This window comes from Cherax quadricarinatus, chromosome 35 (genome assembly GCF_038502225.1).
Source record: "Cherax quadricarinatus isolate ZL_2023a chromosome 35, ASM3850222v1, whole genome shotgun sequence".
Classification (NCBI taxonomy): domain Eukaryota; kingdom Metazoa; phylum Arthropoda; class Malacostraca; order Decapoda; family Parastacidae; genus Cherax; species Cherax quadricarinatus.
Genome location: NC_091326.1, coordinates 23,008,415 through 23,035,933, shown reverse-complemented (window position 1 = coordinate 23,035,933; position 27,519 = coordinate 23,008,415). Strand labels below are relative to the sequence as shown.

At 41.6% G+C, this 27,519-nt stretch overlaps 1 protein-coding gene across 2 annotated transcripts in view; it reads left to right on the top strand.

Annotated features, from left to right (window-relative positions):
• Nucleotides 1-27,519, top strand: part of LOC128695088 (uncharacterized) — a 146,982-nt gene that overhangs the window by 49,535 nt on the left and 69,928 nt on the right. For both annotated transcript variants that reach the window (XM_070091445.1, XM_053785485.2), the window contains exons 7-8: nt 9,970-10,314; nt 23,005-23,136. In XM_070091445.1, coding sequence (XP_069947546.1) covers nt 9,970-10,314; nt 23,005-23,136 — 477 coding nt within the window. The remainder of the gene's footprint in view (nt 1-9,969; nt 10,315-23,004; nt 23,137-27,519) is intronic.

The window sequence follows — 27,519 nt, the reverse complement described above, 5'->3', positions numbered from 1 at the left end:
ACACTCAGTGGCCATTTTATTTGGTACACCCTTCTAGTACTGAGTAGGCCCTCCCTTTGCTTCCAGAACAGCCTAAATTCTTCATGGTATAGATTCAACAAGGCCATGCTGATATGATAGCATCACGCAGTTGCTGTATATTTGTTGGCTGCACATTCATGCTGCAATTCTCCCATTCCACCACATCCCAAAGGTATATGCCAAATTCTGACCTTACCATCTGCACATTGCACCAGAAATTGTTATTCATCAGACCAGGCGATGTTTTTCAAATCTTACACTGTCTAGTTAAGAGGTCATGTGATAGGAAGTAATTGTGCAAAATTTTTGTCTTTTTTAATAGTGATTTTCTGAACAATAAAAAGGCACAATACCACGACTAGAACAATACACAACCTGCACATAGGAGAAAGTAATTTATGATATTTAATGGTCCAAGTTGGACTTAAACATTGTCATAAGTTTCTTTCTCCTATTTGTGAGCCATTTGTGTAGTGGTTTTCTGTTTGCACCACTTATTAACATTGAAATTAATATACCATTTGTTAGTCCAACTTGCTAAGTTGTCTAACTTTCTTCCCAAGTTTAATGTCTTCAACAAATTTTTATACTGCCCAGCCTAAATTTCAAGGGGGGCCCCTTGGTGCAGTGAAGAGGCTCTTGGTCTCAGGAATTAGACCTGTTGGTCTCCTTCCTCAGACCGAACCTAATTACCCCCCAATCCCCCCTTCCCTATCCCATCCTCCCTTTTCCCTTTCCTCCTCCTCCTCCCTGTCCCATCCTTATTCCCTTCCTTTTTATGGCCTGTAGGATTCTTCCCACAGGCATGCTGGTTCCTAGGTAGGGGGAAGGGTACCGGGGTCCATCCCATTCCATTGAGGTTCTTGGCGGTGGCGTAGTTTGCCGTGGAATCTGGATTGCTTGGGGATGTCCCAATCCCTCTCCGGTATCTCACAGGGTGGCTTTGGGCATCTTTCAGGCAAAGGGTGTATCTCTGGAAGCTGCCTTTCAGATTCCGGGGGTGGTGGCCGAAGGAGGTATGCTTTGTGACGGATATCCGGTTGCCCTCTCTTTTGTCCACTGAGGTAGCTCGGCAGATGTGAGGTTGCTATCCCGGATTGCTGGTTTACTGGCATGAAGGGTAGGGTATGGCATGGGTTCCATGCTGCATCTGCGCTACTTGCAGTGCTGAGGTCCTCTTGGGCACAGATCGAGATTTCCAGCCCTTTCATTCCTCCTCGGAACTATTCGTTCCCACTCCCCCCTTTTTTTTATGTTTTTTGTTTTTACTTTCTTTTCTTCTTTCTTTTTTTTTCTTAAAAACAAAAAGAAAAGAAGTAACCTAACCATGGAGAACCCAGTCCATGAACCTACTACACCCAGGCCCCTTCTTGATACCGCACCCCATTCTGACCCTGCCTCGTTTTTTGACCACTCTTCGGATACTCCTGATGCCCCTGTACCTCTTGCTGGTGCTGTTTCCTCACCCACTTCAGGAACCGGGGTTTCGACTAACTCCTTCGATTTGTCTGACCTCCGCTCTCCTTTGACTATGCTTCCGGCCTCTCCCTCTACGGTGCTGCAGTTTTCAAATCACCAGCCCGTTTCACGTTGGATCAACTCCGGTCCCACTCCTAAACACCAACGACAATTGCCTGATGATGATACTTCACCACCACCTCGTTCTTCTCAAAAAAAAAATCAACATGTCCAGCACTCCCTTTCCATGCTCGGTTTCAGAATGCACAGTGGACTGAATTCGTTACTTTACGACCGACTTCCTCTATTGCCTGTATTTACGACCATAGTATTGGCAAGGCACTCCTCCACCATGTTAGTAGAGATATTTCCTTTCATGCTCTGAAGAGCGGTATGTGCATCCACTGTCCAGAATGCTACCCAAGCTCATGAACTTTCTCTTCTTTCACATATTGATACTATTCCTGTCACTATCGAAAAACATCATTCCCTCAATTCTTGTAGTGGTACTGTCATTCTGCCCCATACCATAGTCCAACAGAATTTTCAGACATGTGGCAATGGTATTCTTGAACGGCTGGAACTCCAAGATCTCCCAATCCTCAAGATAGACACTTATGTCCTTCCTGCCTGCGGGCAGAGACGATACCCTTGCAATGTGGCTCGATTAACTTTTGACAGCCGTGAACTCCCTTCCTCTGTTTATGTAGCAGGACATCGGTTACAATTTTGAAAGGTGATCCCTACACCGCAACAGTGTAGAAATTGCTGGCGATTTGGTCACCCAGCGAAATATTGCAGATCTATAGCCAAATGCCCAGTCTGTGGTGCCGATGACCATTCTGATATGTCTTGCAGTCGACCTCCCTCTTGCCTTAATTGTCATGAGGCTCACCCTTCGTACTCTCGCTGTTGCCAGGTCTACTTAAATGAGCGTGAAATCCGTTGCCTCAAAGAGGCAGAAGGTCTCCCTTATGCTATGGCAGTTTCTCATCTCTGCCTTCAAGGGAGACTACCCCGTGTTTCTTATTCTTGTGTTTCAAAACGTCCCCCCCCTTCTGGGGTCCCATCTTCTGCAGCCTCCTCTGTGGTTACCCCTCCCATAGTCACTCCTGTATCTAATTCTTTTGCTGTCCTGGGCTCAGACGTCCCTGCTTCAACACCTCGGTCTGTTCTGACATCTTCGAGTTCTCCCTCACAAGCCCAGGTATCGACAAGACCTCATACGACACCTTCTACCAATCGCCGCTCTCCTTCTCAGAAGTCCAAAAAATCCCCTTTGCTCAAATCTTCTTTGCCCCCTCCTACCCTTCTTACCCTTCCACATTTTACCTTTCCAGTCTCTGTACCTGCTTCTTCCCCTCTCACTGGCTCTATTACAAGTGTGGAGGTTCACTCTCCTCCTCGTTCTGTTTCTTCCTCCCCTGTCCCCTCCCAAGTTTCTCCCTCTTCTGCCGCCTCCCACACTTCTCCAGTTCCCAACACGCTTTCATCCCCCCCTACTTTAGTACAGTCCATTACTGTCCCAATCTTTACTCACCCTCCTCCTCCTATCTCCAATATTGTCTCCCATACAACGTCTTTGAATTCAGAAACACTTGAAGCTATTTCAGAATATATTACAGAGACTAAAACTTCAATGAACACTGATCCACCTCCTGTTCCTTCTCTTCCCTCTCCTCCATCTCCACAACTCCATTCTTTGCAACGCTCCATTCCTTTGCTGCTTGAACGTTTTCCGATGCCACCGCACATATACTTTTCTAACCCCTCTAGTCCATAGGTGCCCTTACCTGCGGATTCCTGGTATTTTCCTTGTTGCCAATCGTTACAGTGGAATATCCGCGGCCTCGGGTAATCGGGGTGAACTTCAGATGTTGCTTTCCCGGTTTTCCCCTGTTGGTGTTTGCTTACAAGAGCCAAATTTACACTCAGCTGTTTTCCAACCCATCTCAGGCTATAATTTATTGTATTCTTCAGATCCTTTTTCAGATGGGACCTTTAATGAAAGTGCCCTTCTTCTACGCAATGATATTCCATACCGTCAGCTATTTGTTCATACCTCACTGCATTACACTGCAGCCCGTATCCACTTGAATAAGTGGTTTACAACATGTTCTTTGTATCTCTCTCCTTCTCGGGCATTATCTATCCCTGACTTTGCCTTTCTTGTTTCATCCTTACCGCCACCACTTCTGTTACTTGGCGATTTTAATGCCCACCATCTCCTCTGGGGGGGGGTCTCATTGTGACTCGCGTGGCATTCAGTTGGAGGCTTTTCTCGCTTCTCACCCCCTCCATGTTTTAAATACAGGTACTCCCACCCATTTTGATCCTCGTACTCGTACTCTCTCTTGCATCGTTCTCTCGGTCTGCTCTTCCTCCACTGCACTAGACTTCGCCTGGTCTGTTCTACAGGACTTACATGACAGCGATCACTTTCCAATCATTCTTACTTCTCCTTCATATTCACCACCTCTTTGTAACCCACGCTGGCAATTTGATCAGGCAAATTGGAACCTTTACTCACAACTAACTTAGTGAGGTTCCTTCTTCATCCTCCATTGATGAGCTTTTACACCTCTTCTCGACATCGGTTTTAACCGCAGCTTCTCATTCTATCCCCCAAACCTCATGCAGGCATTCTCAGAAGTGTGTGCCATGGTGGTCTCCTGCTTATGCTCGGGCAGTACGTTTGAAACGTGCTGCGTGGGGCAGGTACCGGTACAATAGAACCACAGAGAGACTTCTTGATTTTAATCAAAAGTGAGCGGTTGCTCGCCGTGTCATCCATGATGCTAAATACACTTGCTGGCAAGATTATGTTTCCACTATCACCTTGGCTTCCTCTATGAGTGCACTCTGGAAAAAAGTACGGAAACTGAGTGATAAATACTCTCCTGACTCGGCTCCTGTTCTGCAGGTTGCCAGTGTTGATATAGCAAACCCTCTTGACGTTGCCATTGAAATTGGCAATCATCTGGTCCATATTTCTCAGGGGCTTCATCTATGCCCCACGTTTCTTTCCTCAAAGTCTGCCAGAGAGTTAGCACCCTTGGACTTTTCTTCTCTCATTGAAGAACCATATAATGTGCCTTTTACACTTCAGGAACTGGAGGCGACACTCTCAGCTTGCCGATCATCGGCAGCTGGGCCTGATGACATTCATATTCAGATGTTACAACATTTACATCAATCAGCCCTTGTAGTCCTCTTACACCTCTTCAATCTTATTTGGTCACAAGGAGTTCTCCCCCAGCTGTGGAAATCTGCCATTGTTCTCCCTTTCCACAAACCAGGTACTATGGGATATAATGCCTCCAACTATCGTCCCATTGCTCTTACCAGTGCAGTTTGCAAAGTGATGGAACGTCTGGTAAATCGACGTTTAATGTGGTATTTAGACACTCGCAACAGTCTCTCCACTAGTCAATATGGTTTTCGTAAGGGCTGTTCTACCATAGACCCCTTAGTACGCTTGGATACGTATGTTCGTAATGCCTTCGTGAATAACCACTCAGTTATTGCCATATTTTTTGGCCTTGAGAAGGCATATGATACAACTTGGAGGTATAATATTTTGGCCCAAGCCCACTCCTTAGGCCTCCGAGGCAATCTACCATCCTTCCTTAAAAACTTTTTAACTGACAGACATTTCCATGTTCGGGTTAATAATGTGCTCTCCCAGGACTTTGTCCAAGCTGAGGGTGTCCCCCAGGGATGTGTTCTGAGCACAACACTTTTTCTCCTCTAGTCTTCCATCCAATATTTGGTCATCACTCTATGTTGATGATTTCGCTATAGCTTGTGCAGGTGCTGACTGTCACCTCATTACAGTTTCTCTTCAGCATGCAGTCAACCATATTTCCAATTGGGCCACCACGCATGGGTTTAAATTTTCCAGTACCAAAACTCACCAAATTACTTTCACTAGACTTTCTGTCATCTCCGATAATCCTTTGTACCTCTATGGCTCACGTATCCCTGAACATGATACAGTCAGGTTTCTAGGCCTTCTCTTTGACCGTAGGTTATCCTGGAAACCTCACATTACCTCTCTGAAGGCAACTTGTCACAACCGACTGAACCTTCTTAAAACCCTTGCTCATCTTTCATGGGAAACTGATCATCGAACTCTCCTTAGCCTACATTCAGCCCTCATTTTATCGAAACTCAATTATGGTGATCAGATCTATTCAGCGGCCTCTCCTACTACTCTGTCGAGCCTTAATCCCATCCATCACCAGGGATTACAGTTGTACCTTGGTGTTTTTCGCTCTTTCCCTGTTGAGGGCCTCTATACAGAAGCGAATATCCCATCCTTGTCCGATCGCCATGATGCCCATTGCCTTCACTACTATGTTCGCTCTCATGATCTCCGCAATCCTTCCATATATAAAATAGTCACCGATGTTAGTAGACATTCTTTATTTGTTCGTCACCCCTGTTTGCTCCGTCCCTTTTCTCTTCAACTACATTCGCTCTTGTCTTCCCTTCAGTTACCACCTTTCTATGTTCATGTAACATCTCACTTTTCCCTGCCCCCCTGGGAAGTTCCAGCTGTTCGAGTCCATTCTTTCTCACTCCCTTGCGCGAAAGCCCAACTGCCTACGATAAATTCCCACTCTTCTTCTTGACCACTTCCACTCTCATTCTCATGCCATCACAGTGTACACAGATGGCTCTAAGTCTTCTGATGGCGTCGGATTCGCAGCAGTGTTTCCAGACAGTGTCGTGTGAGGACATTTACTATCCTCGCCTAGCATTTTTACAACTGAATTGTATGCCATTCTTGCAGCACTTATCCATATTGCATCTATGCCTGTATCATTTGTGGTTGTCTCAGACTCCCTTAGTGCTCTACAGGCTATACGAAAATTTGATACACCTCACCCTCTAGTCCTTCGTATCCAACTTTGGCTACGCTGTATCTCTACCAAGCATAAAGATATTGTTTTTTGTTGGGTTCCTGGTCATGTTGACGTACAGGGCAATGAACAGGCAGACACTGCTGCGCGGTCAGCAGTACATGGCCTACCAGTTTCATATAGAGGTGTTCCATTTACGGACTTATTTTGCTGTAATAACTACCCACCTTCACACCCGTTGGCAACAACGTTGGTCTAATCTACTCGGTAACAAACTTCATTCTATTAAACCGAGTATAGGATAGTGGCCGTCTTATTGTCATCAGTGTCGAGGTTGGGAGACTACTCTCTCCTGTCTTCGCATTGCCACACTCGTCTTACTCATGGGTATCTCGTGGAGAGGCACCCTGTTCCTCGCTGTGAGACGTGTCAGGTTCTAGTATCAGTTAGCCACATTCTGTTAGACTGCCCTCTCTATCAGCGAGCACGCAGAATTTACCTCCAGCGTCGTCTCTGCTCTACTACTCTCTCTTTACCTTCCCTTCTTGCTGATGGACCCTCCTTTAGTCCTGACTCTCTCATTGACTTCTTGACAACAACTGACTTACTCCACAAACTCTGATGATGATACTTTTCACACTCCTCTCAGCCATTTCTACCTCAATCTCTTGCTACCCTCTACCCCTGCACTATCCACTGCCCCACTGTTCTCCGTAACCTACTAATTATCCCTCTCCCTTTTGCCACCTGATACCCTCGCTTCCTTCCTGCCCTGCAGCACTGTGTAGCCCTTGTGGTTTAGTGCTTCTTTTTTATTATAATAATAATAATAATAATAATAATAATAATAATTCAAGGATTATGTGGAGTAAAATAAAGATTGGATGTGAAAAGTGGGTTATAATAAGCGTGTATGCACCTGGAGAAGAGAGAAGTGTAGAGGAGAGAGAGAGATTTTGGGAAATGTTGAGTGAATGCGTGGGGAGTTTTGAATCAAGTGTGAGAGTAATGGTGGTTGGGGATTTTAATGCTAAAGTGGGTAAAAATGTTATGGAGGGAGTAGTAGGTAAATTTGGGGTGCAAGGGGTAAATGTAAATGGGGAGCCTTTAATTGAGCTATGTGTAGAAAGAAATTTGGTAATAAGTAATACATATTTTATGAAAAAGAGGATAAATAAATATACAAGGTATGATGTAGCACGTAATGAAAGTAGTTTATTAGATTATGTATTGGTGGATAAAAGGTTGATGGGTAGGCTCCAGGATGTACATGTTTATAGAGGGGCAACTGATATATCGGATCATTATTTAGTTGTAGCTACAGTTAGAGTAAGAGGTAGATGGGAAAAGAGGAAGGTGGCAACAACAAGTAAGAGGGAGGTGAAAGTGTATAAACTAAGGGAGGAGGAAGTTCGGGTGAGATATAAGCGACTATTGGCAGAAAGGTGGGCTAGTGCAAAGATGAGTAGTGGGGGGGTTGAAGAGGGTTGGAATAGTTTTAAAAATGCAGTATTAGAATGTGGGGCAGAAGTTTGTGGTTATAGGAGGGTGGGGGCAGGAGGAAAGAGGAGTGATTGGTGGAATGATGAAGTAAAGGGTGTGATAAAAGAGAAAAAGGTAGCTTATGAGAGGTTTTTACAAAGCAGAAGTGTTATAAGAAGAGCAGAGTATATGGAGAGTAAAAGAAAGGTAAAGAGAGTGGTGAGAGAGTGCAAAAGGAGAGCAGATGATAGAGTGGGAGAGGCACTGTCAAGAAATTTTAATGAAAATAAGAAAAAATTTTGGAGTGAGTTAAACAAGTTAAGAAAGCCTAGGGAAAATATGGATTTGTCAGTTAAAAACAGAGTAGGGGAGTTAGTAGATGGGGAGATGGAGGTATTGGGAAGATGGCGAGAATATTTTGAGGAACTTTTAAATGTTAAGGAAGAAACAGAGGCAGTAATTTCATGCACTGGTCAGGGAGGTATACCATCTTTTAGGAGTGAAGAAGAGCAGAATGTAAGTGTGGGGGAGGTACGTGAGGCATTACGTAAAATGAAAGGGGGTAAAGCAGCTGGAACTGATGGGATCATGACAGAAATGTTAAAAGCAGGGGGGGATATAGTGTTGGAGTGGTTGGTACTTTTGTTTAATAAATGTATGAAAGAGGGGAAGGTACCTAGGGATTGGCAGAGAGCATGTATAGTCCCTTTATATAAAGGGAAAGGGGACAAAAGAGACTGTAAAAATTATAGAGGAATAAGCTTACTGAGTATACCAGGAAAAGTGTACGGTAGGGTTATAATTGAAAGAATTAGAGGTAAGACAGAATGTAGGATTGCGGATGAGCAAGGAGGTTTTAGAGTGGGTAGGGGATGTGTAGATCAGGTGTTTACATTGAAGCATATATGTGAACAGTATTTAGATAAAGATAGGGAAGTTTTTATTGCATTTATGGATTTAGAAAAGGCATATGATAGAGTGGATAGAGGAGCAATGTGGCAGATGTTGCAAGTATATGGAATAGGTGGTAAGTTATTAAATGCTGTAAAGAGTTTTTATGAGGATAGTGAGGCTCAGGTTAGGGTGTGTAGAAGAGAGGGAGACTACTTCCCGGTAAAAGTAGGTCTTAGACAGGGATGTGTAATGTCACCATGGTTGTTTAATATATTTATAGATGGGGTTGTAAAGGAAGTAAATGCTAGGGTGTTTGGGAGAGGGGTGGGATTAAATTATGGGGAATCAAATTCAAAATGGGAATTGACACAGTTACTTTTTGCTGATGATACTGTGCTTATGGGAGATTCTAAAGAAAAATTGCAAAGGTTAGTGGATGAGTTTGGGAATGTGTGTAAAGGTAGAAAGTTGAAAGTGAACATAGAAAAGAGTAAGGTGATGAGGGTGTCAAATGATTTAGATAAAGAAAAATTGGATATCAAATTGGGGAGGAGGAGTATGGAAGAAGTGAATGTTTTCAGATACTTGGGAGTTGATGTGTCGGCGGATGGATTTATGAAGGATGAGGTTAATCATAGAATTGATGAGGGAAAAAAGGTGAGTGGTGCGTTGAGGTATATGTGGAGTCAAAAAACGTTATCTATGGAGGCAAAGAAGGGAATGTATGAAAGTATAGTAGTACCAACACTCTTATATGGGTGTGAAGCTTGGGTGGTAAATGCAGCAGCGAGGAGACGGTTGGAGGCAGCGGAGATGTCCTGTTTAAGGGCAATGTGTGGTGTAAATATTATGCAGAAAATTCGGAGTGTGGAAATTAGGAGAAGGTGTGGAGTTAATAAAAGTATTAGTCAGAGGGCAGAAGAGGGGTTGTTGAGGTGGTTTGGTCATTTAGAGAGAATGGATCACAGTATAAATTTCAATACTGTATAGCTTAAATATCATTATCAAAGTAATTTATATATTCCAAGAATAGAACTAGTCCCAAGACATTTCCCTATGGTAAGCTATCTGTTACAATTAGTCAATCTGATGCCTTTCTGCTAAGGCTTTTCTGTGGATTACATCAGGATAGCCAGTTTTGAAGCTGTCTTGGATCTTGGTACACATTGTTCTGTGCCATATGACATTGTTTATAAAAGAAGCCTCCTGTGCTTCCTAAATAATAGTTTGTATGTATCTTTCACAGAGCCACCATCAAACATCAATCAAGAGATACCAATTTCATCTGAAGCTTCTCTTCCTGGCAATACTTCAGTCACTAACATTATTGATACATGTATATCACACCTAAAAACAAATGAACTCAATCCTGATGACCCAAATGAAATTCTTCAAGACAGTTTAATAGACAGTACAGAGAAACATGACATCAAGACAGAAGCTGCTGAACAACTGGAAAGTGGTGAATCAAAACTTAAGTCACTCAATAAATTTAAAGAAAGTAATGAAGAAAGTGAAACTACAGAAACTGTAAATAATGAACCATTGCGAAGAACTAGCAGAAGAGTCAAATTGACAGAAAAGGGTAAAGGTAAGCACAAGAATGAGGCATAACCCTTTACATACACCATAAATTGATAATTCCTTATTCCATGTGTCCTCATTCACTATACAGTGGAACCTCAGTTTTCGTTTTTAATTTGTTCCAGAGAGTCTGGCGAAAACCGAATTCAACGAAAACTGAAGCAATATTTCCCATAAGAAATAATGTAAATCCAGTTAATTTATAAAATACATTTTATAGAGAATAACTATAGTCCTGTCTAAGGGCAATGTGTGGTGTAAATATTATGCAGAAAATTCGGAGTGTGGAAATTAGGAGAAGGTGTGGAGTTAATAAAAGCATTAGTCAGAGGGCAGAAGAGGGGTTGTTGAGGTGGTTTGGTCATTTAGAGAGAATGGATCAAAGTAGAATGACATGGAAAGCATATAAATCTATAGGGGAAGGAAGGCGGGGTAGGGGTCGTCCTCGAAAGGGTTGGAAAGAGGGGGTAAAGGAGGTTTTGTGGGCGAGGGGCTTGGACTTCCAGCAAGCGTGCATGAGCGTGTTAGATAGGAGTGAATGGAGACGAATGATACTTGGGACCTGACGATCTGTTGGAGTGTGAGCAGGGTAATATTTAGTGAAGGGATTCAGGGAAACCGGTTATTTTCTTATAGTCGGACTTGAGTCCTGGAAATGGGAAGTACAATGCCTGCACTCTAAAGGAGGGGTTTGGGATATTGGCAGTTTGGAGGGATATGTTGTGTATCTTTATATGTATATGCTTCTAAACTGTTGTATTCTGAGCACCTCTGCAAAAGCAGTGATAATGTGTGAGTGTGGTGAAAGTGTTGAATGATGATGAAAGTATTTTCTTTTTGGGGATTTTCTTTCTTTTTTTTGGGTCACCCTGCCTCGGTGGGAGACGACCAACTTGTTGAAAAAAAAAAAAAAAAAAAACTATAGTTTTACATACAGACAACAATGAGAAATACAGTGGTACCCCAAGTTTTGAACTACTCCCAACTCGAACAGTTATGTAAGTGTATTTGTGTAAATGCATTTGTAAGTGTATTTTTGGGGGTCTGAAATGGACTAATCTTAATTTACATTATTCCTTATGGGGGTAAATTTGTTCGGTATTGGCACTCGAACAGCATTCTGGAATGAAATAAGTTCGAAACTCAGGGTACCACTGTAAATATAAAGCACTAATGAAAGAGATAAATGAACATTTAAATCACTTATACTTTTATTGAAGACTCTTGTTGGCATATGAAAGATGGCGAGGAGGGGAGAGGGAGGAGAGATTATCTCTACCACCATCAGTACCACCCTCTACCACCATCAGTACCACCCTCTACCACCATCAGTACCACTCTCTACCACCATCAGTACCACCCTCTACCACCATCAGTACCACCCTCTACCACCATCAGTACCACCCTCTACCACCATCAGTACCACCCTCTACCACCATCAGTACCACCCTCTACCACCATCAGTACCACCCTCTACCACCATCAGTACCACCCTCTACCACCATCAGTACCACCCTCTACCACCATCAGTACCACCCTCTACCACCATCAGTACCACCCTCTACCACCATCAGTACCACCCTCTACCACCATCAGTACCACCCTCTACCACCATCAGTACCACCCTCTACCACCATCAGTACCACCCTCTACCACCATCAGTACCACCCTCTACCACCATCAGTACCACCCTCTACCACCATCAGTACCACCCTCTACCACCATCAGTACCACCCTCTACCACCATCAGTACCACCCTCTACCACCATCAGTACCACCCTCTACCACCATCAGTACCACCCTCTACCACCATCAGTACCACCCTCTACCACCATCAGTACCACCCTCTACCACCATCAGTACCACCCTCTACCACCATCAGTACCACTCTCTACCACCATCAGTACCACCCTCTACCACCACCAGTACCACTCTCTACCACCATCACTATCACCCTCTACCACAATCACTACCACCCTCTACCACAATCACTACCACCCTCTTCCACCATCACAACCACTGCCACCATCACTACCACCCTCTACCACCATCACTACCACCCTCTACCACCATCACTACCACCATCACAACCACTACCACCCTCTACCACCATTGAATTCCATCGTGTTTCTCGCCTTCTTTATCAAAGGGCTGGCACTCGGAACTTTCTTTTGCTCCACGGTGGCTTATTGAGTAGCTGCACTCAATATACAAGCACAAAAAACAATGGATTATTATGAAACGTTTCGTATGAATGTGCAAGGTAATGTTCACTCGATGAGAAACAGCTAGACTGACTCAGAATGTGTGTGTGGGATGCTTTGTGTGGGCGTGGGAAGAGGGACATGTTCGGTACGGTGGACGAAAACCAAGGTGATGAACAAAAACTGGGACAATACTTTGACGAAAAAAGTCGTCAAAACCTGAATTCGATGAAAACCAGGGCAAATGAAAACCCAGGTTCCACTGTACATTGCAAAGTTCTTTATTGGATAATTAAAAAATGGTTGTAGCATACCTCATCAGCAATTCAGGCCCTAGTGCTTCATACATAATTTGTTACTCACAGTATGGTGAGATTCTCCTTTCATATCCAAGTTTTTTCTTTTACCTTTAGAGTGGAGATAGTCATCTCTCTGAATGTCAAAAATTTAGAATTGTGCAACATTAGGGATTGTAAGTGTCCTTGCTTAGTAGAGGAAATGACCACATTCTGCACTTTAGGAACATTCTCCCCTTTGCTTCTACTTTCCTTCCTTCTTCCCTGCTTCCTGTGCAGATGATTACCAACTCCTGTGCCAGACAGCACACCCCACCACTTTTCAAAAGCCTGAACCTACTAAATGTACGAGACATACACTCACATTATTGTGCCAACTATATATACAGAACATTAAGCTCCAGCATGAACCCTTTGCTTAAACTTCTCCTTGATAGCTACAACAGAACACACAGTCACAATATAAGGCACAAGGCACTCTTTGACATCCTTTGTGTCAGTCTCACACTATGCAAAAATGCAATGCGCATAATGGGCCTGAAGATCTGGAATTCACTACTTAACCGATTATGGATCCCCTGACTACATACAAATTTAGGGCTATGCTTAAAAATCATTTCATTTCTCACTACTAACCAAACCATCCAAAACAACTAATCAGTTTAACCCTTAAACTGTCCAGACGTAGATCTACGTTTTTTCAACATTTGAAAGTATGTAAAAAAATGTAGAGCTTCTTTTTTTTTTTTTTTACATTTGAAAACGTGTGAAAAAAAACTTTGATCTACTTTTTTTCTTATATTTGAAAATATGTAAAAAAAACGTAGATCTACTTTTGGAGCACTACGCATCTGAACGTAGATCTGTTTGGACAGTTTAAGGGTTAAAGCAACTCCCAAATATTGTATTATATTAACCCTTTCAGTGTTGGTCCTGTAGTATTATAGCTTGAGAGCCAGTGTCAGTCCTGTAATACTACTCCAAAATTCTAGTGCCTTCAAATCTAGCGGGAGAAAGCTGGTAGGCCTACATGTGAGAGAATGGGTCTGCGTTGTCAGTGTGCACAGTATGAAAAAAATTGGGGAGCCAGTAGTGCATTGTAGGAACGCCATTTCAGTATGCCTTGTTTACAATGTCTCGTGGTAAGAAACTCCCCACTCCCTGGCAAAATGGGACTGTTTTGTTCCCAAGTGATAGTTCAAACACAGATGGAAGAGTCAGTGAAGGTGAATTTCATGGTTCTGGGGAGTTTGTGACCGAAAGTAATGCCCAGGATACTGGTAATAGTGATGACAACCCAGATGACCCTCAACCTTCCACCTCTGGCACTGGGCCGTCTTGTTCACATTGATTTGTACAGAACGAAAGAGGAAACTCGTATTTTCCCGTGTCCAGGACTCAGATGTGAGCAGTGGTGATGATAGTGATAGTGATTATGATATCCAAGCTCTTGAACACAGTTCCAATAGCGAGAGTGAAGTGGAATATTCTCCAGTGAAGCGTCAGTATATACGATGCTACATGCATTCTGGTAGTGTGCCATATGCTATTCCAAGGGAAAGGAGTACATCTCAGAGTATATCCCGTGGCCGTACAACAGGAATAGATAGTGAAAATGATGATATTGTTACAGTTGGGATGGATAATGTGCATGCATCATCAGATGGTAGTGGTGCCATGCCCCATGAGGCACCATCAGCGGCCCATGCTGGTAGCCATACTACTGACTCAGCGTAGCTACAACAAAGACCACCCTCACCCACCCACACCATCCTGCACAACCACACCCACAGCCTCCACAATCACAACCACCTGTCAATATCCAGTACCCACCAGCAGACCACATCTGGGATTGGCAGCAAGGTGCCAGTTTTGTTCCAAATCCCCATCACTTTGATGAAACTCAAAGTGGAATATGGCCATCTTGTACACATGGGAACAGTGCCACTGAACTGGAATGTTTTGAATTATTCTTTGATGAACCCCTGATGGAAATTATTGTTAGGGAAAGTAATGGATATTTTGATTACACCATGGCAAACACAATTCTTTTACCATGATCATGCCTACACCAGTGGAAGGAGACAACTGTGGCTGAGATGTATCTGTTCTTTGCCACAATAATGCTTATGCCACATGTGTATAAGTACAGTGTCATATCATACTGGTCAACAGACCACCTGATTTCAACCCCAGCTCTCAGTGATTCAATACCAGTGAATCAATTTCTGCTACTATTACATATGCTACACTTCTCAGACAAAACAAAGCCTGACAGAAATGACAGGTTATATAAGATTAGGAATGTGTTTGTATCTGAAAGAGAAATTCTCTTTGTATTTTTATCCCTTCAGGAAGCCTGTTATTGATGAGCTTTTGATTTTGTTCAAAGGTAGACTGTCATTCAAGCAGTATATACGAAGCAAGAGGAAATGCTTTGGTATAAGGTTTTGTATTTTGTTATTGCTACAGTGGTCTTGTATTGGATATAATTGTGAAAACACTAAGTAATACATTGCAAGATACCAGGAAGTTACCGGGTATCTCTGGTGATGTGGTTAGAACAATGATGGAACCATATCTTGGTAAGGGGCATGCATTGTACAGTGGACCCCTGCATAACGCTATTAATCCATTCCTGAGAGCTCATTGTTATGCGAAATTATCATTATGCGAATTAATTTTCCTCATAAGAAATAATGGAAATCAAATTAATCCGTGCAAGACACCCAAAAGTATGAAAAAAAAAATTTTTACCACATGAAATATTAATTTTAATACACACAAACTTAAGAAAACATACACAGTTACATGACACTTACCTTTATTGAAGATGTGGTGATGATTGATGGGATGGGAGGACGGGAGACTGGATGGTTTTAGTGTTTAGAAGGGGAATCCTCTTCCATTAGGACTTGATGTGTCAAGTCCTGCTATCTGTTTTTCGTTTATCCACACCAATAACAGTCTCTCAGCATCTTCTATCACTTGCGATCTCTGTTTCGAAAGTACAGTTAAACCTTTGGCAAGAACAGCTTCCTTGATTGCCATTCTTTTGGACACAATAGAAGCGATGGTTGATTGGGGTTTACTATACAACCTGGCCAGCTCGGAGACATGCACTCCACTTTCATACTTAGCAATGATCTCTTTCTACATCTCCATAGTAATTCTCACCCTTATTCCTGTAGGGTTGGCACTAGAAGCTTTCTTGGGGCCCATGGTCACTTATTTTTCAGGTGAAATCACTATAAAAAGGCTGTAATAATACGAAATGTTCTGATTGTATGCTTGAATGTTACTGCGGAGGCTGGCTTGTAAACAATGCCGCTGGCAGAACAAGTGAGGCTGGCTCAGGCCGCATGGACGTGTTTCGGACGAATTGCGTTGAGCGAATTTTTTAGCACTATGCGAGGCAAAATTTTAGTGATAAAATGTATCGCTATGCGGATTTAACACTATGCGATGCCAACGTTATGCAGGGGTCCTATGTATACTGATAACTGGTACACAAGCCTCTTCTTACTCAGTGATTTTTTGTGAGTGAACATGACAGATGTGTGCTATACAACGCGTGCAAATCGTAAACATATGCCTAGGTTCGACACAGGCACTCGTAGAGGTGAGGTGCAGGCATTTGCTGCCAATGACATCACGGCATTTCGGTGGCATGACAAACGAGATGTCTCGCTGTTGACATCAGTTCACCAAAATGAAATGACAGACAGTGGCATGCAGAATAGAGAGACCAATGAACCCATTCTAAAACCATCAGCTGTGATGGACTACACCCTCAATATGCATTCAGTGGACAAATGTGACATGCAAATTGGGTTTGTTGATAGTGTTTGCAAGAGTTATAAGTGGTACATAAAACTCTTTTTCTATCTTCTGGACATTTCCATGCTCAATGCTTATAATATGTATAAGATGAGGACCAGAAACAAACCACCATATGATGAATTTTGTTCATCTCTCATCAGACACATATTATTCAAATACCAAGTAACAACACCTGTGAACCGATCACCAACTATCCTCTCGTCTGAGGCCTGGTGATCACTACCTAATACAACTGCCTACTACTAAGAAGAAATTTGCTCAGAAGAGGTGTTTTGTCTGTGCACACACAAAAAAAAATGCCCACAAAAATACAGAGAGACTCGTTATATGTGTGAGGAGTGTAAAAAACCAGTGTGCATGACACCATGTTTCAAAGAGTTCCACAAGCTGTAGCACTTCTATGAACATGTCCAGTGACTCTATATGTGTTTATATATTAGAGAAAAATAGTAATAAACAACATTTTTTATTGTTGGTTTGTGTGTACATATTTTTTAAACAGAAAGATAATACAGTGGACCCCCGGTTAACGATATTTTTTCATTCCAGAAGTATGTTCAGGTGCCAGTACTGACCGAATTTGTTCCCATAAGGAATATTGTGAAGTAGATTAGTCCATTTCAGACCCCCAAACATACATGTACAAACGCACTTACATAAATACACTTACATAATTGGTCCCATTGGGAGGTGATCGTTAAGCGGGGGTCCACTGTATTTGTATCGTTATTGTGTAGCATACAATGAGTGAATTTATATACAGTATGCCTTTTACATGTATTGGTCTCACAGGCCATAAAAGTTACTTGAAAAAATAAAACATTAAAAAATAAGGGAAAAAAGTACATGAAAAGTAAATGTAAGATTACTGAGTGACCAGCAGTTCCCGATGTTGCCGTATGCAGTTCACTTTCTGTTACCTTCATGCCTCTATATCTCGGGAAGTGTGGATTGCAAAAAAAAAAAATTGTTTTTTTTGGTCTATTACAATCAGAAAAATAATCTCAAGATTTTGGTAAGAACATTTTTTTTTTTTTTTTTTTTTTTTGGCACAGCGAGAGTTATTAAGGATCAAGGGGTCTCAACACTGAAAGAGTTAAAACATCTGCCAGTCCATAAAATATTACTGTAATATTGCTTTTATTATGTGCAACTTCAAGATTATTATTCTTATAAGCCTCCACCCTGACTACTTCACATTAGTATTAAGGTAAAATAAAGATTTATTACAAAGTTAACCATTCTTATCTTGTCTAGACTTAAGTAATTATTATGTACTAGGATTAGTTTGCCTGAAATGCCCCAGAATGAAAGTGGTTTTCTTTGTACTTAACAAATCAAAATTGTAATTACACATTGTAACTTTTGCAGAGAAATATAATCTTTAATCTTTTCCATTTGTCTCTGCTTCCCTTCCTCTTTCCCTTCCTTTGTCTCAGTTTCCCTTCCTCTCTCCCTCCCTTTTCCTCTGCTTTCCTTCCTTCTTCCTTCCTTCCCTTCCCCTACCTCTTCCCCTCTGCTTTAGTTCTCCCTCTCCCTTTCCATATCTTTACCTACTTCTTCCCTCTCCTATTCTCCCTCATCTTTCTTCCCTTCCCTCTCCCCACCTGCTTTCTTCCTTTCACTTCCTTTCATTCTCCCACCCTCCCTTCCCTTCCCCTCTTCTTCATTTTTCCACATTAATAGTCATATAAATCACAACTGAGATGCACAGAAAAGTGAGAGCAATTTAATCTTAATTTTTTAAGTATGATATATTTATATCATATATTTATATTTAAGTATGATATATTTATAGGTAGTAGGTTGGTAGACAGCAACCACCCAGGGAAGTACTACCGTCCTGCCAGATGACTGTGAAACAGAAACCTGTAACTGTTTTGCATGATGGTAGGATTGCTGGTTTCTTTTTCTGTCTCATAAACACGCTAGATAACAGGGATATCTTGCTACTCCTACTTACACTTTGGTCACACTTCACAGACACGCACATGCATATATATATACATACATCTAGGTTTTTCTCCTTTTTCTAAATAGCTCTTGTTCTTCCTTATTTCTTCTATTGTCCATGGGGAAGTGGAAAAGAATCTTTCCTCCATAAGCCATGGGTGTCGTATGAGGCGACTAAAATGCCGGGAGCAATGGGCTAGTAACCCCTTCTCCTGTAGACATTTACTAAAAAAGAGAAGAAGAAAAACTTCATAAAACTGGGATGCTTGAATGTGCGTGGATGTAGTGCAGATGACAAGAAACAGATGATTGCTGATGTTATGAATGAAAAGAAGTTGGATGTCCTGGCCCTAAGCGAAACAAAGCTGAAGGGGGTAGAGGAGTTTCGGTGGGGGGAAATAAATGGGATTAAATCTGGAGTATCTGAGAGAGTTAGAGCAAAGGAAGGGGTAGCAGTAATGTTGAAGGATCAGTTATGGAAGGAGAAAAGAGAGTATGAATGTGTAAATTCAAGAATTATGTGGATTAAAGTAAAGGTTGGATGCGAAAAGTGGGTCATAATAAGCGTGTATGCACCTGGAGAAGAGAGGAATGTAGAGGAGAGAGAGAGATTTTGGGAGATGTTAAGTGAATGTATAGGAGCCTTTGAACCAAGTGAGAGAGTCATTGTGGTAGGGGATCTGAATGCTAAAGTAGGAGAAACTTTTAGAGAGGGTGTGGTAGGTAAGTTTGGGGTGCCAGGTGTAAATGAAAATGGGAGCCCTTTGATTGAACTTTGTATAGAAAGGGGTTTAGTTATAGGTAATACATATTTTAAGAAAAAGAGGATAAATAAGTATACAAGATATGATGTAGGGCGAAATGACAGTAGTTTGTTGGATTATGTATTGGTAGATAAAAGACTGTTGAGTAGACTTCAGGATGTACATGTTTATAGAGGGGCCACAGATATATCAGATCACTTTCTAGTTGTAGCTACACTGAGAGTAAAAGGTAGATGGGATACAAGGAGAATAGAAGCATCAGGGAAGAGAGAGGTGAAGGTTTATAAACTAAAAGAGGAGGCAGTTAGGGTAAGATATAAACAGCTATTGGAGGATAGATGGGCAAATGAGAGCATAGGAAATGGGGTCGAAGAGGTATGGGGTAGGTTTAAAAATGTAGTGTTAGAGTGTTCAGCAGAAGTTTGTGGTTACAGGAAAGTGGGTGCGGGAGGGAAGAGGAGCGATTGGTGGAATGATGATGTAAAGAGAGTAGCAAGGGAGAAAAAGTTAGCATATGAGAAGTTCTTACAAAGTAGAAGTGATGCAAGGAGGGAAGAGTATATGGAGAAAAAGAGAGAGGTTAAGAGAGTGGTGAAGCAATGTAAAAAGAGAGCAAATGAGAGAGTGGGTGAGATGTTATCAACAAATTTTGTTGAAAATAAGAAAAAGTTTTGGAGTGAGATTAACAAGTTAAGGAAGCCTTGAGAACAAATGGATTTGTCAGTTAAAAATAGGAGAGGATAGTTATTAAATGGAGAGTTAGAGGTATTGGGAAGATGGAGGGAATATTTTGAGGAATTGTTAAATGTTGATGAAGATAGGGATGCTGTGATTTCGTGTATAGGGCAAGGAGGAATAACATCTTGTAGGAGTGAGGAAGAGCCAGTTGTGAGTGTGGGGGAAGTTCGTGAGGCAGTAGGTAAAATGAAAGGGGGTAAGGCAGCCGGGATTGATGGGATAAAGATAGAAATGTTAAAAGCAGGTGGGGATATAGTTTTGGAGTGGTTGGTGCAATTATTTAATAAATATGTGGAAGAGGGTAAGGTACCTAGGGATTGGCAGAGAGCATGCATAGTTCCTTTGTATAAAGGCAAAGGGGACAAAAGAGAGTGCAAAAATTATAGGGGGATAAGTCTGTTGAGTATACCTGGTAAAGTGTATGGTAGAGTTATTATTGAAAGAATTAAGAGTAAGACGGAGAATAGGATAGCAGATGAACAAGGAGGCTTTAGGAAAGGTAGGGGGTGTGTGGACCAGATGTTTACAGTGAAACATATAAGTGAACAGTATTTAGATAAGGCTAAAGAGGTCTTTGTGGCATTTATGGATTTGGAAAAGGCGTATGACAGGGTGGATAGGGGGGCAATGTGGCAGATGTTACAGGTGTATGGTGTAGGAGGTAGGATATTGAAAGCAGTGAAGAGTTTTTATGAGGATAGTGAGGCTCAAGTTAGAGTATGTAGGAAAGAGGGAAATTATTTCCCAGTAAAAGTAGGCCTTAGACAAGGATGTGTGATGTCACCATGGTTGTTTAATATATTTATAGATGGGGTTGTAAGAGAAGTAAATGCGAGGGTTTTGGCAAGAGGTGTGGAGTTAAACGATAAAGAATCACACATAAAGTGGGAGTTGTCACAGTTGCTCTTTGCTGATGACACAGTGCTCTTGGGAGATTCTGAAGAGAAGTTGCAGAGATTGGTGGATGAATTTGGTAGGGTGTGCAAAAGAAGAAAATTGAAAGTGAATACAGGAAAGAGTAAGGTTATGAGGATAACAAAAAGATTAGGTGATGAAAGATTGGATATCAGATTGGAGGGAGAGAGTATGGAGGAGGTGAATGTATTCAGATACTTGGGAGTGGACATGTCAGCGGATGGGTCTATGAAAGATGAGGTGAATTATAGAATTGATGAGGGGAAAAGGGTGAGTGGTGCACTTAGGAGTCTCTGGAGACAAAGAACTTTGTCCTTGGAGGCAAAGAGGGGAATGTATGAGAGAATAGTTTTACCAACGCTCTTATATGGGTGTGAAGCATGGGTGATGAATGTTGCAGCGAGGAGAAGGCTGGAGGCAGTGGAGATGTCATGTCTGAGGGCAATGTGTGGTGTGAATATAATGCAGAGAATTCGTAGTTTGGAAGTTAGGAGGAGGTGCGGGATTACCAAAACTGTTGTCCAGAGGGCTGAGAAGGGTTTTGAGGTGGTTCGGACATGTAGAGAGAATGGAGCGAAACAGAGTGACTTCAAGAGTGTATCAGTCTGTAGTGGAAGGAAGGCGGGGTAGGGGTCGGCCTAGGAAAGGTTGGAGGGAGGGGGTAAAGGAGTTTTTGTGTGCGAGGGGCCTGGACTTTCAGCAGGCATGTGTGAGCGTGTTTGATAGGAGTGAATGGAGACAAATGGTTTTTAATACTTGACGTGCTGTTGGAGTGTGAGCAAAGTAACATTTATGAAGGGGTTCAGGGAAACCGGCAGGCCGGACTTGAGTCCTGGAGATGGGAAGTACAGTGCCTGCACTCTGAAGGAGGGGTGTTAATGTTGCAGTTTAAAAACTGGAGTGTAAAGCACCCTTCTGGCAAGACAGTGATGGAGTGAATGATGGTGAAAGTTTTTCTTTTTCGGGCCACCCTGCCTTGGTGGGAATCGGCCAGTGTGATAATAAATAAAAAAAAAATATTTAAGGGTGTGTAAAGGAAGAAAGTTGAAAGTGAACATAGATAAGAGTAAGGTGATGAGGGTATCAAACTATTTAGATAAAGAAAAATTAGATATCACATTGGAGGGAGGGGGTATGGAAGAAGTGAATGTGTTCAGATATTTGGGAATTGACTTGTCAGCAGATGGGTTTATGATGGACAAGGTTAACCATAGAATTGATGAAGGAAAAAGGTGAGTGGTGCTTTGAGGTATCTGTAAGACAAAAAACATTATCCATGGAGGCAAAGAAAGGAATGTATGAGAGTATAGTGGTACCAATACTCTAATATGGGTGTGAGGCATGGGTTGTAAATGCTGCAGTGAGGAGGAGGGTGGAGGCAGCGGAGATGTTGTGTCTAAGGGCAATGTGTGGTGTAAATATTATGCAGAGAATTCATAGTGTGGAAATTAAGAGGTGTGAAGTTACTTGAAGTATTAGTTAGAGGGCTGAAGAGGGGTTGTTGAGGTGGTTTGGTCATTTAAAGATAATGGAACAAAGTAGAATTACTTGGATAGCGAATAAATCTGTAGGGGAAGGAAGGCAGGGTAGGGGTTGTCCTAGGAAAAGTTGGAGGGAGGGGATAAAGTAGGTTTTGTGGGCAAGGGGCTTGGATTTCCAGCAAGCTTGCATGAGTGTGTTAGGAGTGAATGAAGATGAATGGTTTTTGGAACCTGATGAGCTGTTGGAGTGTGAGCAGGGTAATATTTTGTGAAGGGATTCAGGGAAACCGGTTAGCCGGATTTGAGACCTAGAGGTGGGAAGTACAGTGCCTGCACATTAAAGGAGGGGTTTGAGATATTGGCTGTTTGGAGTGACATCTAAACTGTCATGTGAATGATGGTGAAAGTGTTGAATAATGATAAAAGTTTTTTCTTTCTTTTGGGTCACCTGACATATTAATAAAAAATTAAGCCAATTGTTATTTTCTTGCTCTTTATCTCAGACATCATCATGACAGCATCTTCTACAACAGAGAGAGTCTGCGAAATATGTCAGGCTTCCTTTCTTCGTACCAAAGAATACTTCGTGCACATGAGGGAGCACTTTCCTGGTCCGCCCCATGGTTGTGACACTTGTGAGTATAGATTCTTATGATCCCCCAGATTTTCTAGCCACAGGGATTTTCCTGAGTGCCAAAGTACTCTACTGGGATAATGGTCCTAATTACTTTTTAAACAGCTTAATATAATCTTGCTTTAAAAGGATGCACTATATATAGAACAGTTAGTTCTGCAAAACTGTATTCTAACTTTAAATTTTAATTTAAAGAAAAAATAGTAGTTGTTTTGCTTAAAGAATAACGTAAGTTGCCAAATGCTCTACTAAAATGTTGTTTTTAGGTAAAAGGACACAAGTGCAACTAATCTGACATTTTATTGTGGCAACATTTCACTCTCCAGGAGCTTTATCAAGCCATTACAAACAGTACATGGACACAGAGGGTAAATATAGGCTTAGAGTGAGGTGTAATACTAGTGGTAGTAGTACAGGTCCGCCATCACAAATCCGGCATCATTGGGACCTGTAGTGTGCCAGATTATTGAGTTTGCTGGATTACAAAGTAGTTTGGTTACAATACACTAATAAAGTTAAACAGCTTGACTTACACAAAGTTCATTGAACATTGGCAAAAATCGAACATTTCTGCTACTTTGAACTCAATTTCAAGGTACTTTTTGTCATGAAAGCAATCAAAATCATATCTGTTTCTGTAATATATCTTCCGTTTTATCAACTGAGACCAAAAAAACGATAATGCAACCATAAAAACCATACGAAAATATACAACTAAGGGGTGGCTAATGGCTGAGAAGTGAACTCCATTATTTATGGCCTGATTTCTTTCGTTTTTAGTGTAGATTAAGAAGCATTATTCCATCATACATTGCCCAAGTTTCAATAAGATAGCCCAACAAACAACTGAGAAAAAAAATATTTACCAAAAATCATATATGGCAAGCCCAAGCCAGGTACTGGAAATAAGTCACTTTGTTTGACTTATTTGTGTAATCCTAGGTTCTCTACAAATGCTGCTATGTATGATAATCTATGTAGAGAAAATAGCATTTTTGTTTCAGTTTTATGGTGCATTACAAGTGTATATCACAGTTATCTCTGTGCTATACTCCTTTCTCTCTAATATAAGCCCCCCAAGACAGGGATAGGAGGATGGTACTTGTATCCCATATCCTCTTCATACCTCCATTGAACTGCTCAGTATTATGACAAATATTATTCATTCTGGAGTATTTAACATGTTTTTATGTTATTTATATTGTTTATGTCATATTAGATCAATTGTGATAGGCAAATAAACCATAGTGTTGATATTAGCCTAATAATAAAGCATATTCCTTGCATCACGAGACTGAGTTCATGGCAACCGACAGTGGTTTCAAAGCCACCTTATCTTTAATGGATAATGTACTGTGTATGTGCTTTACACAATGAGAAGCATTTCTTTTATTTGTTGGAACCATGGCCAGGGCTAAAAGTAAGCAGGTTATAACAATAAATGGAGAAAAAGAAATTGGAATGACTTATTTTAGGGAAATGCTACAAGCTAAGTCAAAGATAATGTGAACTGTAGATAACACTTAGTTTGAATGACATCTCTCACCTACGCAGCTGTCCCCGAAAAGCTGTCAGATGCACTCCCTAAAGAATAAGAGTTTAAATATGATTACCCCAGAGGGGTATTATATCAGCATATCTCAGAAACTGAGTGCTGAAGTTAATTACCTGTTTGGGCTTGATGGCCCACCAGTTACCGGGTGTATAGTAAGGCTGGTCAGGTCTTACCTTATTTCTCAACTGCGCAGTAAATTGAACAACACTATGCCTGAGCAGACTTACCTGGGTATTATCAGACTCTTAATTGATACCTGGGTATCCAGTGTCTTGATTGAAGAATAGTGTCTTTTGAGGAATGTCACTCAGTCTGGAAATTTGTGACACTCGTACTGTCACTATACGTTCTTCAGTTCCTTTTCTCTCATCGCCCAGCCTTGGGCAACAATTTTTCCTCGTACCATTGAGAAACTGGGTTTGATACGGTGTATGCTGTCAGTCACCCTGATAAACCCAACAAAGAAAGAAAAAGAAAGAGAAACACTGTGTACAACACAAACAGTTGTTTATTTCCCAGAAATTTGGCATACAAAACGTGGTCGTAAGTCGAGTGGTCGTATGTCAAGCAGGTCGTAAGTTGGATGGTAGGTGTACTTGTCTATTTCTTCATCTCATGATAATGTCACTGTAAGAAGCTGTGCACACTTCTTTTTAATATTGCTATTGTGATGATGGAGATTGTCCGTGTAGTTGAGGACACACTGTTAGTTCCTTTGTTAAGGTCAATGCACATGTAAAACACATTCCCCGTTCGGTGTCTTATGGCAATCCAGCCTGTGATGCCCTACTCCGGCCCTAGTGTCTCCCGACACACAAAAGAAGTGCTGATCAAGCATGTTTCCCTTGCTTGCCAAACTTCCACCAGGAAGCAATGCAGGATGCTTATCTTGTTGTCTTGCATAGACGTCAGTGTATACTATCTTTAACATGGTAATAAAGTGGGTGCAGAATTTTCCTTTATTATCCTGTTTAAATAGGAGATTATTTGTCTCTCATTAACCCACCCTAGTTGCAAAGTAGTGGCTTGATCTTATGACACACGCTGGTCAGATGCTTCCTTTCAAAGTGTTGATGCAAAAGCAGCAAGATGCCATTGCCCTTTCTGAGAGGGTCTTCCCTCAGGGTTGAAAAGGGCTGAAAGGGGCTGATACCCCCCCTCCTGGAGAAGATTTCTCCACAACTTATGCAGCAAGTAGTGCCATCAAACAGTAGCAGCAGGTTAGTGTGGCCACCCTGGAAATTTGAAATTATGCTAGCCGAAATTATTGCCGAATAACTGATGGAACCGGATGTCTAATTGCTGGATTTGTGATGGTGGACCTGTAGTAGAAATATTAGTTGTAGTAGTAATAGTAATACAATATGGTAGAACAATCAACTTGCACGTGAGTAAAAGGTTATAAAAGCTATTACTTGGGTAACATAAGAATAGGTTAGACAAATATTTCTGTTAGTGGCTGGATTTGAGAAGGCCTGTTTCAATGTTCCTCTTCTGATATGTTCTTGTGTAGTATTAGCAGGAGCGACTATGTGATGGCAGGGTTTATTGAAGAGGATTTTTGCTAATTCTTCAGAGATGATTATATACACCTGGAAAATCCTAGGGGGACTAGTACCGAACTTGCAAACGGAAATCACTCACTACGAAAGCAAAAGACTTGGCAGACGATGCAACATCCCCCCAATGAAAAGCAGGGGTGTCACTAGCACGTTAAGAGACCATACAATAAGTGTCAGGGGCCCAAGACTGTTCAACTGTCTCCCAGCATACATAAGGGGGATTACCAACAGACCCCTGGCAGTCTTCAAGCTGGCACTGGACAAGCACCTAAAGTTGGTTCCTGACCAGCCGGGCTGTGGCTCGTACGTTGGTTTGTGTGCAGCCAGCAGTAACAGCCTGGTTGATCAGGCTCTGATCCACCAGGAGGCCTGGTCACAGACCGGGCCGCGGGGGCGTTGACCCCTGGAACTTTCTCCAGGTAAGCTCCAGATGATGAAGCTGCCTTTATTTTGCTTGATTGTGTTAGAAACAGTGATTATTGATGATTCAAGGTATTTATGTCTGTGGAAATTAGGTTCTCTGATCACTAGTCAGGCATTGTTAAATTTCATGAGGTGATTATTGGAATTCCGGTGTTGTACACAGGCTTGTTCAAGTTATCGTTCCTACATGCGTTAATGTGTTCATTGAGACATGTTTCGAGGTTCCTTGCTGTTTTATCTACATATATTCTGTCGCAGCTTCCACAAGGTTTAGCATAAATTCCTGCATTGATTGGTTTGTGGTGGTTTGATTTTGTCGTGGTTAGATCCTTTGTGGAAGTACTGGATGTGATAGCAACTCTATTGTTAGTTTGTGCGAGGACCTTGGAAACGTTCGGTGCAATCTGGCTGTTGAGAAGGATTATAACTTTGTTAGGAGTGGTGTTGGTGCATGGAGTAATAATCTGAAGAGCTCTTTTCTTGCAGCCTTTGATGAAAAAGGAAGGAAAATGTAAATCAGTGATGGTTTGATGTATGTATGTACAGTGGAACCTCAAATATCGAACTTAATCCGTTCCAGGAGCTAGTTCTAAATTCGAAAAGTCTGAAAAGCGAAGCAATATTTCCCATAAGAAATAATGGAAATACATTTAATCCATTCCAGAAACCCAAAAATATTCACAAAAAAATATATATTATAGAGATTAATTATAGTTTTACATACACACAACAAATATAGTGTTCAATTATGTATTAATAAATTTAAATAAACATATAAAATAACATTTTTATTTACCTTTATTGAAGATTGGTGATGGCATCTGGAAGATAGGGAGGAGGAGAG